This window comes from Salvelinus alpinus, chromosome 15 (genome assembly GCF_045679555.1).
Source record: "Salvelinus alpinus chromosome 15, SLU_Salpinus.1, whole genome shotgun sequence".
NCBI classification, from domain to species: domain Eukaryota; kingdom Metazoa; phylum Chordata; class Actinopteri; order Salmoniformes; family Salmonidae; genus Salvelinus; species Salvelinus alpinus.
Window position 1 is genome coordinate 10332649 of NC_092100.1, and position 15070 is coordinate 10347718.

A 15070-nucleotide genomic window follows, 5' to 3' on the forward strand; every position below is an offset into this window, starting at 1 on the left:
GCAATTTGTCTCAGCGTGAGCAGCCAATTAAGGAGGTGATACTCACCTCCGGTGGACGCCTGCCATACACCTGGAGAGAGGAAACAGAGATGTGACCACCCACCTCCCCTTCCTCCTTTACACACTTCCTGACTCTCATACACACTTCCTGACTCTCACACACATATGCCTCCTCACTCCCACTGACACATACACACACAGATACACACTAGCACATGCACACATACCTCACTCGATCCCCCCTGAGGTGCCAAGGCACCCACTTATGCTGCTTTGTCATATACAGCTGAGCTCCACTCTATATTTGGACTTTTTTTGACAGGGAGACAGCGAAGAATCATGGGCCTAATAGAATTATATTGTGGCGATCAGCAGCGTGCAGCTGGAACAGCAACAACATAAAGTACAACTGGGGTGTATTAATTAGTCGCAGACCGTTTGCAAAATGTTTGGTCTGTTACAAAACGTTTTTTCAACGTAAATCGTTTACTCCATGAACCAAACAGAAGCAAACGGGGAGGTACCTACCTGAATTTGTCCAATAGAAACTCTCGTTTTAATTGCAAAACATTTTCCGTTTGGAGTAAAAAATGTCGGTCGCAAAACGTTTTGCAACAGACCAAGCATTCTGTAACGGTCTGCGACTAATGAATACACCCCTATATCTGCAGTGATAGCCAGGGCCATCTACCTAGAACCAGGATGCTATTTACAGGAAGTACTGTAGTCCTGCTAGCTGGGTCAGGATGAAGAGAGTAGGGAAGGAAAGAGGACGTGTGTTCTTCACTGTCACCTTGTCATGTTATTGCTCACCCCAGACTTCAATCCAAGTGTCACTCAATAACTGTTATGGATGATTCTGTCTTTCCTAAAGATTTGCGAGGTGACCCGTTAAAGGCACACAATGTAGTGTGCCACGGTGTTGTATAGAACATGAAGAAGAATCCTGATGCAGTCATGTACAAAAACAAGCACTGTGTAGTCACTATGACAACTATCTGATGAATGTCGGGGAATGAAAAACAACAGTGCCTCTAATTCTCAGGCTGAGAGCTTTAATGAAGCTAACAATGCTCTTCATCTCCCACCACTGCCTCTTCATTGGTTCAGTAAGTGAGGCATTTGTCTGGTGGCCGCGATAATGGGCTTTGACCTTTTGACACATGCCTTGTTGACCTGGTTCCATGTAGAGGTCACAGGTGTCTTCCAATTATCCTTAATTGTCCACTTAGTTTAAGGCAAAGCACAGAGGAGCAATAATCCACTTAAGATATGAAATAATAGCATTCTATCAGTCTCTGCAGTGAATCACAAAGCAACCTAGTAGCCTAAAGTGTACAATTTGTCTAAGTAGGAATTTGATTGGCAAGTAGAGATGCATCAAAATGCTATAAAAATGTTTGGTTTCTGGAGGTGCCTGCAATGTTTACTCTTTGAAAGCAGTCATCGTTCTCACTTTGATTTCTCTCTTTGCTCACTGGCCCATGGAGTAATTGACAGTGACAAACACGGAGGTCTTTGGCCTCGGCTGTATCGTAGCTGTGAGGTCTAATAGACATGGCCTGCAAGCTTGGACAGAGGCAGGCAAAAAAAAAGCAGCATCAGCACTGAACCAAAAATCCTCAACACTGAACAAGAAATCATCAACACTGAACCAAAAATCATCAACACTGAACCAAAAACAAAATCATCAACACTGAACCAACAATCATCAACACTTAACAAGAAATCATCAACACTTAACCAACAATCATCAACACTGAACCAAAAACAAAATCATCAACACTGAACCAAAAACAAAATCATCAACACTGAACCAAAAATCATCAACACTGAACCAAAAATCATCAACACTGAACAAGAAATCATCAACACTGAACCAACAATCATCAACACTGAACCAAAAACAAAATCATCAACACTGAACCAAAAATCATCAACACTGAACGAAAAAATAATTAACACTGAACCAAAAAATAATCAACATTGAACCAAAAATCATCAACACTGAACAAGAAATCATCAACACTGAACCAACAATCATCAACACTGAACCAAAAACAAAATCATCAACACTGAACCAAAAACAAAATCATCAACACTGAACCAAAAAATAATCAACACTGAGCAAGAACTCAACACTGAACCAAAAATCATCAACACTGAACAAGAAATCATCAACACTGAACAGGAAATCATCAACACTGAACAAGAAATCATCAACACTGAACAAAATATAATCAACACTGAACAAAGAATCGTCAACACTGAACAAGAAATCATCAACACTGAACAAAAAATCATCAACACTGAACAAAGAATCATCAACACTGAACAAGAAATCATCAACACTGAACAAAAAAAAATAACATGCAACAATTTTACTGAGTTACGGTTCATATAAGGAAATCAGTAAATTGAAATAAATAAATTAGGCCCTAATCTATGGATTTCACATGACTGGGAATACAGATATGCATCTGTTGGTCACAGATACCTTAAAAAAATTAAGTAGTGGCGTGGATCAAAAAAACTGTTGGAATCTGGTGTGACCACCATTTGCCTCATGCAGCACAACACATCTCCTTCACATAGAGTTGACCAAGCTGTTGATTTTGGCCTGTTGAATGTTGTCCCATTCCTCTTCAATGGCTGTGCGAAGTTGTCTGAATATTGCCGGGAACTAGAACACGCCGTCATACACGTCAATCCAGAGCATCCCAAACATGCTCAATGGGTGACATGTCTGGTGAGTATGAAGGCCATGGAAGAACTGGGAAATGTTCAGCTTCCCGGAATTGTGTACAGATCCTTGCGACATGGGGCTGTGCATTATCATGCTGAAATATGACGTGATGGCAGCGGACGAATGGCGTGACAATGTGCCTCCGAATCTCGTCACGGAATCTCTGTGCATTCAAATTGCCACCGATAAAATGCAATTGTGTTTGTTGTCCGTAACTTATGCCTGCTCGTACCATAACCCCACTGCCACCATGGGGCACTCACAAAGTTGACATCAGCAAACTCCTCGCCCACACGGCGCCAAATACGTTGTCTGCCATCTGACCGGTGTAGTTAAAACCGGGATTCGTCCGTGAAGAGCACCCAACTCCAGTATGCCATTGACCATCTAAGGTGAGCATTTGCCCACTGAAGTCGGTCACGACGCCAAACTGCAGTCATGTCAAGACCCTGGTGAGGACGACGAGCACGCAGATAGATGAACTTTCTGATACTTTGTGCAGAAATTCTTCGACTGTGCAAACCGACAGTTTCATCAGCTGTCCAGTTATATGGTCTCAGACGATCCCTCAGGTGAAGAAGCTGAATGTGGAGGTCCTGTTCTGGCGTGGTTACACATGGTCTGCGGTTGTGAAGCAGGTTGGATGTACTGCCAAATTCTCTAAAACGACATTGGAGGCAGCTTATAAAAATTACATTCTCTGGCAACAGCTCTAGTGGACATTCCTGCTGTCAGCATGCCAATTGCACGTTCCCTCAAATCTTGAGACATCTGTGGCATTGTGTTGTGTGACAAAACTGCACTCTTTAGAGTGGCCTTTTATTGTCCCCAGCACAAGGTGCACCTGTGTAATGATCATCCTGTTTATTCAGCTTCTTGATATGCCACACCTGTCAGGTGGATGGATTATCTTGGCAAAGGAGAGATACTCACTAACAGGGATGTAAACAACATTTGAGAGAAATAGGCTTTTTATGCTTATGGAATATTTCTAGGATCTTCTATTTTAGCTTTTGAGACATGGGACCAACACTACATGTTGCGTTTATATTTTTGTTCAGTATAGTTACAACACCAATCAAGGCGGCTGTTTGTTGAGTCTAGGGCTTTGTATAATAACCCTCTCAGACATCAATCTATCAACTGAAAGGTCAAAGGTCAAGCTAATGTTGGACATTTGAGTGCAAGTGATGAGTCATCAGAAGTCCATACATTACACCACTGATAAATGAATGAGATGGATGTGACATTTCCATGGCAGGGGACCTCAGCATTGTCAAGGTATCAAAGCTAGCAATCCTCTGTGTACTAATCCTCCCACCGCTCTCTCCCTCCACAGTCAGACACAGAGTTCTGGGACAAGATGCAAGCAGAGTGGGAGGAGCTAGCACGACGGAACTGGCTAACGGAGAACGAGCAGGCGCAGATCCCCTCCAGTGTGTCACCTCACGAGAAGGTTACGGGTTCTCACCTATTAACTCTGTTATCGTCTGTCCATATGCTTATCATTTATTTCCTTCATATTTATTTTACCTTTATTTAACTAAGTCAGTTAAGAACAAACTCTTATTTACAATGACGGCCGACCCCGGACGACGCTGGGCCAATTGTGCGCCGCCCTATGGGACTCCCAATCACAGCCAGATGTGATGCAGCCTGGATTCGAACCAGGGTCTGCAGTGACGCTTCTTGCACTGAGATGCAGTGCCTTAGACCACTGTGCCACTCGGGGGTCTCATGTGGACATGTTCTACTTAATGAAGGGGAAATAAAGCCTATGAACTCGATGATCTAGAGATGATCATGTGCTGCACATACACTACAGAATCTACTGATTTAACCCGATTGGGGTCAATAGCTAACCCAGATGGTTTCAAACTTGCCACTCATAAGCATATGCTTACTTTAGTGCAATGGGAGCTTCGATATGCTTGAGCTACTGTATATAATCAGACTTTTTGATTGATCCCAATGCTACATGTTCTAAGAGGAAGAGCCGTTTCAAAACTCGTGTTCAGAACTCGGCAACAACACACCAGGGTAATTTCAGTCTGAAGATGCAAAGTTGAACATTTAACGAGACAGCAAACCCTAAGGACTTTTGCCCAGGTTTGATGTTAAGCAGAAAGCTAAAAAATATAAATTGATGCTGAGAATATGCTTAAATATTCCACCCTGGAGGACGGTCACTCAGCGCGGCCATTTATTTGAATACAGAGAGATTACATTGGTGATGCTCCATTTACTTTATTTTATTGGTGACAGGGTTACTACTTCCACATGGACAACCCCTACAAGGACTGGCCCAACGCGTTTGAGGAGGGTCTTCGAAAGTCCAAAGAGGGAGACCTGCCCAACGCTGTGCTGCTACTGGAGGGGGCCATCTTGCAGGACCCCCAGGACTCAGAGGTGACAAGGCACAGGGGGCTGATGAGATGCACAATAAACACACACATTCCCAGCATGACTTTCCCACAGTACCATAATGTACTAGCACCAACTGCCAATCAGCCTGTTCAGACAACACCATACTCTGATAAAAAAAAAAAAAAGAACTTCACAAATCAAAGGTGGATATTCAGTGAGCGCTAAGTGGCCGACGCTGATTGCTAGTGGAGGACTGGGGAGTTATACCATTAATAGAGCTGTTTACTGCATCAAAACGACCCAGTCTTCATCTCCCAATGAGAATTTTCAATTTGCCCAAAGTGTTGGGTAATAGCTATTTTCTCCGTTTTTTTCTCTCCTGCTAATTTCATCTCAATTGTAACAGAGGCGACCTCTTACAGCACCAGAGAGCATTAATAGAATCGGAACTCGGGGATCCTGTAAAATATACTGTACATAACTGTGCCGGTTATTCCAAGGAAAGGATTATCCCACAGTGTATGGAACTAATATGATTCTAAAATTCCTCTCAGCGTGTTTAGTGGCTTATCTCTGTGCTGCGGAGACCTCTAGATAGTTTGTAGATAATTTCCTCTCATTCAAGACTTGATTTATAGCGTTGTGCTACAAAATTGAGTATCAATGTCATTGCACAAAATAAACCAGCACGCAGATTGAAGTACATAGATCATATTTGTTGACTTTAACAGACATGTCATCTAGTCATTTTGGATTGCAGATTCAGCTAGAATGTCTCAATGCAGATGTACTCTGAGAGTATGGAGATTCAAAGTTGGGTTCCCCAGCTAAGAGGAGTCCAATAGCTGCCATCCACAATGCTGAACCATGACTTTCTAGTTCGTCCCAAACATGATTCATCGAGCAATAACTAAGCATGACTCATCAGGTACACTTAATGAATTTGGTTGGTTGCCAATGACTGAGAAGTCGTGACCTCAATTATCATTCGATGTCTCAAGTGATCCGTTGCCAAAGTGACATGCACCCTGCAACATTATCTCATTAATTGCTAATGGCTCTTTAGAACGATACAATACAAGAATGCCTAATCTGAATAGGAACTCCCAATACCGGAGGGAAAGGGAGGCTCAACAATCCTAAATTAACTTGGATGGCAGAGCACTGTCAGAAGACAAAAACCTCAAAGCGAATCACCTTGCAATTTTTATTGCAGCCGTTGTATTTTGACGTGCCCTAAGTTCACTTCAGACAAACCTCAGACAAAAGTTTGTATTGCAGACTTCTTGAGATGCATGATGCTTCCTGCCTGTTCTGTTTACCAACGGCAGAATCAATCTATTTCCCGGCTGTGTGAGCGGTACTGAGAGCACTGACTGACAGTGAGCCATCCTATGTCTCAGAGAGAGCTGAGCTCTGCATCTAGACCACACCATCCCTTCTAACGAAGTCTCTCCTTAGAGAGGGTAGTAAGACCCAGGTGATGACCCTGTTGTTCAATGCTCCCCATTATCTCCCCAGGCTTGGCAAGTGTTGGGGACGACCCAGGCCGAGAACGAAAACGAGCAGGCAGCTATCGTCTCCCTCCAGAGGTAAGGAGGAGTTATTGCCCAATGTGGTCCCATAGGCTCCACCACGAACACAGCAATACAATGCATGCATGTCACTTCTCTTTAGTTTCCAACATTTATCAGGTCCTTCAGACATCTTGAAATATTTATTTTTCATGCTTTGTCTACAGCTATTAAAGATGTATATTTTTATTTATTAGAGATCCACATTAGCTGCTGCCAAGGCCATGTATAATACCACCATACAACAATATTACAATATACGTGTGTGTAGAGTGTGTGTGCTAGCGTTTGTGTTTGTATGCGTGTGTCTGTACCTGTGTGTGTCTCTTCACAGTCCCCGCTGTTCCATAAGGTGTATTTTTGTCTGTTATTTTAATCTGGTTCTACTGCTTGCATCAGTTACCTGATGTGGAACAGAGTTCCATGTAGTCATGGCTCTATATAGTACTGTGCACCTCCCATAGTCTGTTCTGGACTTGGGGACTGTGAAGAGAACTCTGGTGTCATGTCTTGTGGGGTATGCATGGGTGTCCGAGCTGTGTGCTAGTAGTTTAAACAGACAGCTCGGTGGATTCAGCTTGTCAACACAGTAGTGATGAAGTCAATCTCTCCTCCACTTTGAGCCAGGAGAGATTGACATGCATATCATTAATGTTAGCTCCACGTGTACATTTAAGGGCCGTCTGTGCTACCCTGTTCTGAGCCAATTGTAATTTTCCTAAGTCCCTCTTTGTGTCACCTGAACATACGACTGAAGTAGTCCAGCTATGATAAAACTAGCACCTGTAGGAATGACCTTGTTGATAGTGTTGGTAAGAAGGCATAGCAATGCTTTATTATGGACAGACTTCTCCCACTCCTAGCTACTGTTGTATCAACAGGGTTACTCCAAGCTGTTTAGTCACCTCAACTTGCTCAATTTCCACATTGTTCATTACAAGATTTAGTTGGTTGCCTCTTCCTCCTGGCAGAAGCAACTAAGTTTTGGGCTAAAATGTTCTGATACAAAATAGCCCCATAACATCAAAGATCCACCAACATATTTTTCCGTATATATGATGTTATTTTCGGCATATGCATTCTTCTTTCGAAGACAAACCCACCACTTCTGTGCGTGGCCAAAGAGCTCTATTTTCATGTCATCTGACCATAGCATCGGTTCTAATCCAAGAACCAATGCCGTTCAGCAAACTCCAGGCGCTTACATCTATTGGTTGCTCTCAACAAAGGCTTTTTATGGCGACCCTTCCAAAGAGCAAATTGGCATGGAGGTGGCGTCTAATTGTAGACTTGGTGACCCAAACTTTGGCCTTGAGATTTTTCTTTCCCTCCCAAACCATCTTCATCACTATGCGTAGGGACAAGATACACATGAATCCAATATCAGGCATGTTGACCTCTGTTCCAGGGGTTTTAAACTTCTTAATTGTTGCCCTAATCAAATCAAATTGTATTTGGCGCATGCGCCGAATATAACAGGTGTAGACCTTACAGTGAAATGCTTATTTACAAGCCCTTAACCAACAATGTAGTTTTAAGATTTAAAAAAAATATATATACAGTGGGGAGAACAAGTATTTGATACACTGCTGATTTTGCAGGTTTTCCTACTTACAAAGCATGTAGAGGTCTGTAATTTTTATCATAGGTACACTTCAACTGTGAGAGAAGGAATCTAAAACAAAAATCCAGAAAATCACATTGTATGATTTTTAAGTAATTAATTGGCATTTTATTGCATGACATAAGTATTTGATACATCAGAAAAGCAGAACTTAATATTTGGTACAGAAACCTTAGTTTGCAATTACAGAGATCATACGTTTCCTGTAGTTCTTGACCAGGTTTGCACACACTGCAGCAGGGATTTTGGCCCACTCCTCCATACAGACCTTCTCCAGATCCTTCAGGTTTCGGGGCTGTCGCTGGGCAATACGGACTTTCGGCTCCCTCCAAAGATTTTCTATTGGGTTCAGGTCTGGAGACTGGCTAGGCCACTCCAGGACCTTGAGATGCTTCTTACGGAGCCACTCCTTAGTTGCCCTGGCTGTGTGTTTCGGGTCGTTGTCATGCTGGAAGACCCAGCCACGACCCATCTTCAATGCTCTTACTGAGGGAAGGAGGTTGTTGGTCAAGATCTCGCGATACATGGCCCCATCCATCCTCTCCTCAATACGGTGCAGTTGTCCTGTCCCCTTTGCAGAAAAGCATCCCCAAAGAATGATGTTTCCACCTCCATGCTTCACGGTTGGGATGGTGTTCTTGGGGTTGTACTCATCCTTCTTCTTCCTCCAAACACGGCGAGTGGAGTTTAGACCAAAAAGCTCTATTTTTGTCTCATCAGACCACATGACCTTCTCCCATTCCTCCTCTGGATCATCCAGATGGTCATTGGCAAACTTCAGACGGGCCTGGACATGCGCTGGCTTGAGCAGGGGGACCTTGCGTGCGCTGCAGGATTTTAATCCATGACGGCGTAGTGTGTTACTAATGGTTTTCTTTGAGACTGTGGTCCCAGCTCTCTTCAGGTCATTGACCAGGTCCTGCCGTGTAGTTCTGGGCTGATCCCTCACATTCCTCATGATCATTGATGCCCCACGAGGTGAGATCTTGCATGGAGCCCCAGACCGAGGGTGATTGACCGTCATCTTGAACTTCTTCCATTTTCTAATAACTGTGCCAACAGTTGTTGCCTTCTCACCAAGCTGCTTGCCTATTGTCCTGTAGCCCATCCCAGCCTTGTACAGGTCTACAATTTTATCCCTGATGTCCTTACACAGCTCTCTGGTCTTGGCCATTGTGGAGAGGTTGGAGTCTGTTTGATTGAGTGTGTGGACAGGTGTCTTTTATACAGGTAACGAGTTCAAACAGGTGCAGTTAATACAGGTAATGAGTGGAGAACAGGAGGGCTTCTTAAAGAAAAACTAACAGGTCTGTGAGAGCCGGAATTCTTACTGGTTGGTAGGTGATCAAATACTTATGTCATGCAATAAAATGCAAATTAATTACTTAAAAATCATACAATGTGATTTTCTGGATTTTTGTTTTAGATTCCGTGTCTCACAGTTGAAGTGTACCTATGATAAAAATGACAGACCTCTACATGCTTTGTAAGTAGGAAAACCTGCAAAATCGGCAGTGTATCAAATACTTGTTCTCCCCACTGTATATATTTTTTTTAAGTAACAAATAATTAAAGAGCAGCAGTAAAATAACAATAACGAGGCTATATACAGGGGGTACCGATACAGAGTCAATGTGCGGGGGCACCGGTTAGTCGAGGTAATTGAGGTAATATGTACATGTAGGTAGAGTTATTAAAGCGACTATGCATAGATAATAAACAGAGAGTAGCAGCAGTGTACATGAGGGGGGGGGACAATGCAAATAGTCTAGGAAGCCATTTGATTAGATGTTCAGGAGTCTTATGGCTTGGGGGTAGAAGCTGTTTAGAAGCCTCTTGGACCTAGACTTGGCGCTCCGGTACTGCTTGCCGTGTGGTAGCAGAGAGAACAGTCTATGACTAGGGTGGCTGGAGTCTTTGACAATTTTTAGGGCCTTCCTCTGACACCGCCTGGTATAGAGGTCCTGGATGGCAGGAAGCTTGGCCCCAGTGATGTATTGGGCCGTACGCACTACCCTCTGTAGTGCCTTGCGGTCGGAGGCCGAGCAGGTGCCATACCAGGCAGTGATGCAACCAATCAGGATGCTCTCGATGGTGCAGCTGTAGAACCTTTTGAGGATCTGAGGACCCATGCCAAATCTTTTTAGTGTCCTAATGGGGAATAGGTTTTGTCGTGCCCTCTTCACAACTGTCTTGGTGTGCTTGGACCATGTTAGTTTGTTGGTGATGTGGACACCAAGGAACTTGAAGCTCTCAACCTGCTCCACTGCAGCCCCGTCGATGAGAATGGGGTCGTGCACAGTACACCTTTTCCTGTAGTCCACAATCATCTCCTTTGTCTTGATCACAATGAAGGAGAGGTTGTTGTCCTTGCCACACATGGTCAGGTCTCTGACCTCCTCCCTATAGGCTGTCTCGTCGTTGTCGGCGATCAGGCCTACCGTGTCATCGGCAAACTTAATGATGGTGTTGGAGTCGTGCCTGGCCATGCAGTCATGAGTAAACAGCGAGTACAGGAGGGGTCTGAGCACGCAAGGAGGCCCTAGTGTTGAGGATCAGCGTGGTGGATGTGTTGTTACCTACCCTCACCACCTGGGGACGGACCGTCAGGAAGTCCAGGATCCAGTTGCAGAGGGAGGTGTTTAGTCCCAGGTGGTAAGGGTAGGTAACAACACATCCGCCACGCTGATCCTCAGCCTCGTTATTGTACTGGTACTCCCTGTAAATAGCTCCATTCTTGTGTATTTTGTTTTATTCCTCGTGTTACTATTTTATTTGTATTATTATTTTAAACTCTGCATCGTTGGAAAGGGCTCATAAGCAAGCATTTCACGGTAAAGTCTACACCAGTTGTATTTGGAGCATGTGACAAATGCAATTAGATTTTATTTGACAAAGAGATTTTACAATTGCGTTACCTCATTTTTATACCCCAGTAAAACAGGAAGCAATGGAAGGCCACAATACAGTTCCTTGAAATTAGATTAATTTTAAAAAGTAGAATGTTAATGCAGATTTAATTTTGTTCATTTTTATTTATAAGAATATTCAGGGGTGGCAATAATTTTATACATATTTTAAAATATATATATATTACTTGTCAAACAAAATCTTTTTAACCCTACAATAAATTTTAAAAAGTAAAAAAGTAAATCAAGTGTTTTTGGGTTAATTCATTATTGGTGTTGAAACCAATGGTTTAAAACTTCAGCTTTTAAATGATCTTCTCAGAATGACAGTAATCCCCTGAAATCCAGCACTTTGCTATTATTAATGCTACACTGCTTCTATTTTCCATGATGTGTTTTAGCTGACTGTTAATGTAGGCCCATTGTTGATGTGTATTCCTGTCTGGATTAGAGAACTCTGAGGGAAACATATAACGGCAACAAAAAAAAATTGTTGCAGATTTTTATCTTAAAACGATGAACGGAGCATCTGCACAGCATACCTATCGTATACAAACTTTATATAACAGCCAGTGACCCATGGCACAGTAGCAAGTCTGACAGAAATGATTTGGTTTTCCTGTCATTACAAGCTTTTAAGGAAGTTGAAGCATTGACTGTCAGTCGGTCACAAATCTCAGTGAAACATTATCTTGATGAAAGCTAAATCTGTTTTTGTCTCATCCCTGAGTGCTCTCTAATCCTTGTTGTTCGTCCAACATAGTGCTATTTTCCTCTGATGCAACACTACGGTTAACTTTAAATGTGAACAGTAGCAACTGCAATTTCAAGTCTACGCTCCAAAGTAACTCCTACGAACAAATGCTTTTGAAGGCAATATATCTGGGGTGAGTGGTCATTGCCACCTGACCCCAGGCATCATTAGGTGCCTCCTGATGTTCCCTGTTCCAATTAGTATTTGTCAAACCCTTTGAAGTACTCATTACCCCCCTTAACCCACCCTTGGCCTCCTCTCTCTGTATCTCCAGGTGTCTCGAGCTCCACCCCAATAACCTCCAAGCCCTCATGGCCCTGGCGGTGAGCCTGACCAACACGGGCATGAGGCAGGATGCCTGCGAGGCGTTGCTGCGCTGGCTCCGTCACAACTCCAAGTACAAGCACCTGCTGAAGGGCAAGAGCCACCTGGCGGGCTCCCCGGGCTCCCAACGTAGGATGTCTCGTGTCTCAACTGTGGGCAGATATGAGAGGTAGACTATAAGGACTGGATAGGACTAGCATAGATCCCATAGGTGTAAGTACTGGATAGGACTAGCATAGATCCCATAGGTGTAAGTACTGGATAGCACTAGCATAGATACCATAGGTGTAAGTACTGGATAGGACTAGCATAGATCCCATAGGTGTAAGTACTGGATAGCACTAGCATAGATCCCATAGGTGTAAGTACTGGATAGGACTAGCATAGATACCATAGGTGTAAGGATTGGATAGGACTAGCATAGATCCCATAGGTGTAAGTACTGGATAGGACTAGCATAGATCCCATAGTTGTAAGTACTGGATAGGACTAGCATAGATCCCATAGGTGTAAGGATTGGATAGGACTAGCATAGATCCCATAGTTGTAAGTACTGGATAGGACTAGCATAGATCCCATAGTTGTAAGTACTGGATAGGACTAGCATAGATCCCATAGGTGTAAGGATTGGATAGGACTAGCATAGATCCCATAGTTGTAAGTACTGGATAGGACTAGCATAGATCCCATAGGTGTAAGTAAGTGCATTCTCATTTGTAGGACAACATTACAGGATGACTACAATGTGGAGAAAGAGAAGAGATACAGGCCAATCAGGAGTAGCATGACATCCTAGAGTAAGTGTCAGGCGCCTTCATTGGACAGCACTAAATCTGACATCCATTACTTTTTTTTTTAAGCAAATGGCTGGCACGATCTCTCTGTCCTTTACAGTCTCTTAGCCTGAGCACCGTGACAATATTACACAATGGCTCATTGATGCATATTTTATGCTATGGTGTGCTTTATGTCGCACGTTCAGTTATGATATCTTTAGCCGGGCCGTTTTAGAAACTCATTTGTTTCAGTGTAATGACTATTACCCCTGTCATCGATGAAAGGAAAAGTTATTTCAAGGTCTTTCAAGCACAGCTGGGCTGGGTGTCATTTTATTGCCGATTAAGCAAGCTTGCTCTCACGTATTCATCGTCAAACAACCGCAATTCAGGGGTTCTCCTTCCTTTTTACTTTAAAGGCAGTGCTTTTAGGTGTCACATGAGGAGAAAATAACTTTATCAGTTAGGAGTCTAGTTATATAATCAATTAAATCATGAATTCTCCCCTCTATAGGAAAGTCATGACTTTATAAGTTAGGAGTCTAGTTATATAATCAATTAAATCATGAATTCTCCCCTCTATAGGAAAGGCATGACTTTATCAGTTAGGAGTCTAGTTATATAATCAATTAAATCATGAATTCTCCCCTCTATAGGAAAGGCATGACTTTATCAGTTAGGAGTCTAGTTATATAATCAATTAAATCATGAATTCTCCCCTCTATAGGAGAGGCATGACTTTATCAGTTAGGAGTCTAGTTATATAATCAATTAAATCATGAATTCTCCCCTCTATAGGAAAGGCATGACTTTATCAAATATTTTACTCAACAGTGAGAGCTCTCTCTCTCAATTTCAATTTCAATTTAACGAGCTTTATTGACATGGGAAACATATGTTTACATTGCCAAAGCAAGTGAAATAGATCATAAACAAAAGTTAATAAACAATAAAAGATTAACCGTAAACATTACACTCACAAAAGTTCCAAAAGAATAAAGACATTTCAAATGTCATATATACAGTGTTGTTGTGATGTGCATATAGTTAAAAGTACAAAAGGCAAAATAAATAAACATAAATATGGGTTGTATTTACAACAGTGTTTGTTCTTCACTTGTTGCCCATTTCTTGTGGCAACAGGTCACAAATATTGCTGCTGTGATGTGATGCACGCTGTGGTATTTCACCCAATAGATATGGGAGTTTATCAAAATTTGAATTGTTTTCAAATTCTTTGTGGGTCTGTGTAATCTGTCGGAAATATGTGTCTCTAATATGGTCATACATTTGGCAAGAGGTTAGGAAGTGCAGCTCAGTTTCCAACTAATTTTGCTGGCAGTGTGCAGATAGCCTGTCTTCTCTTGAGAGCCAGGTCTGCCTTTGGCAGCCTTTCTCAATAGCAAGGCTATGCCTACTGAGTCTGTACATAGTCAAAGATTTCCTTAATTTTGAGTCAGTCACAGTGGTCAGGTATTCTGCCACTGTGTACTCTCTGTTTAGGGCCAAACAGCATTCTTGTTTGCTCAGTTTTTTTGTTAATTATTTCCAATGTGTCAAGTAATTATCTTTTTGTTTTCTCATGATTTGGTTGGGTCTAATTGTGTTGCTGTCCTGGGGCTCTGTGGGGTCTGTTTGAGTTGGTGAACAGAGCCCCAGGACCAGCTTGCTTAGGGGACTCTTCTCCAGGTTGATTTATCTGTAGGTGATGGCTTTGTTATGGAAAGTTTGGGAATTGCTTCCTTTTAGGTGGTTGTAGAATTTAACGGCTCCTTTCTGGATTTTGATCATTAACGGGCATCGGCCCACTTCTGCTCTGCATGCACTATTTGGTGTTTTATGTTGTCAACAGAAGATATTTTTGCAGAATTCTGCATGCAGAGTCTCAATTTGGTGTTTGTCCCATTTTGTGAATTATTGATTGGTGAGCGAACCCCAGATCCCACAACCATGAAGGGCAATGGGTTCTATAACTGATTCAAGTATTTTTAGCCAG

At 42.6% G+C, this 15070-nt stretch overlaps 1 protein-coding gene across 4 annotated transcripts in view; it reads left to right on the plus strand.

Annotated features, from left to right (window-relative positions):
• The window catches only part of LOC139539469 (PEX5-related protein-like), a 173117-nt gene that overhangs the window by 140692 nt on the left and 17355 nt on the right, over positions 1 to 15070 (plus strand). For all 4 annotated transcript variants that reach the window (XR_011667955.1, XM_071342441.1, XM_071342442.1 and 1 more), the window contains 4 exons: positions 4086 to 4202; positions 5012 to 5155; positions 6635 to 6705; positions 12249 to 12467. Coding sequence is in view for 3 of the 4 variants with exons in the window: in XM_071342441.1 (XP_071198542.1) it covers positions 4086 to 4202; positions 5012 to 5155; positions 6635 to 6705; positions 12249 to 12467 (551 nt within the window). In the remaining variant the exon portion in view is untranslated. The remainder of the gene's footprint in view (positions 1 to 4085; positions 4203 to 5011; positions 5156 to 6634; positions 6706 to 12248; positions 12468 to 15070) is intronic.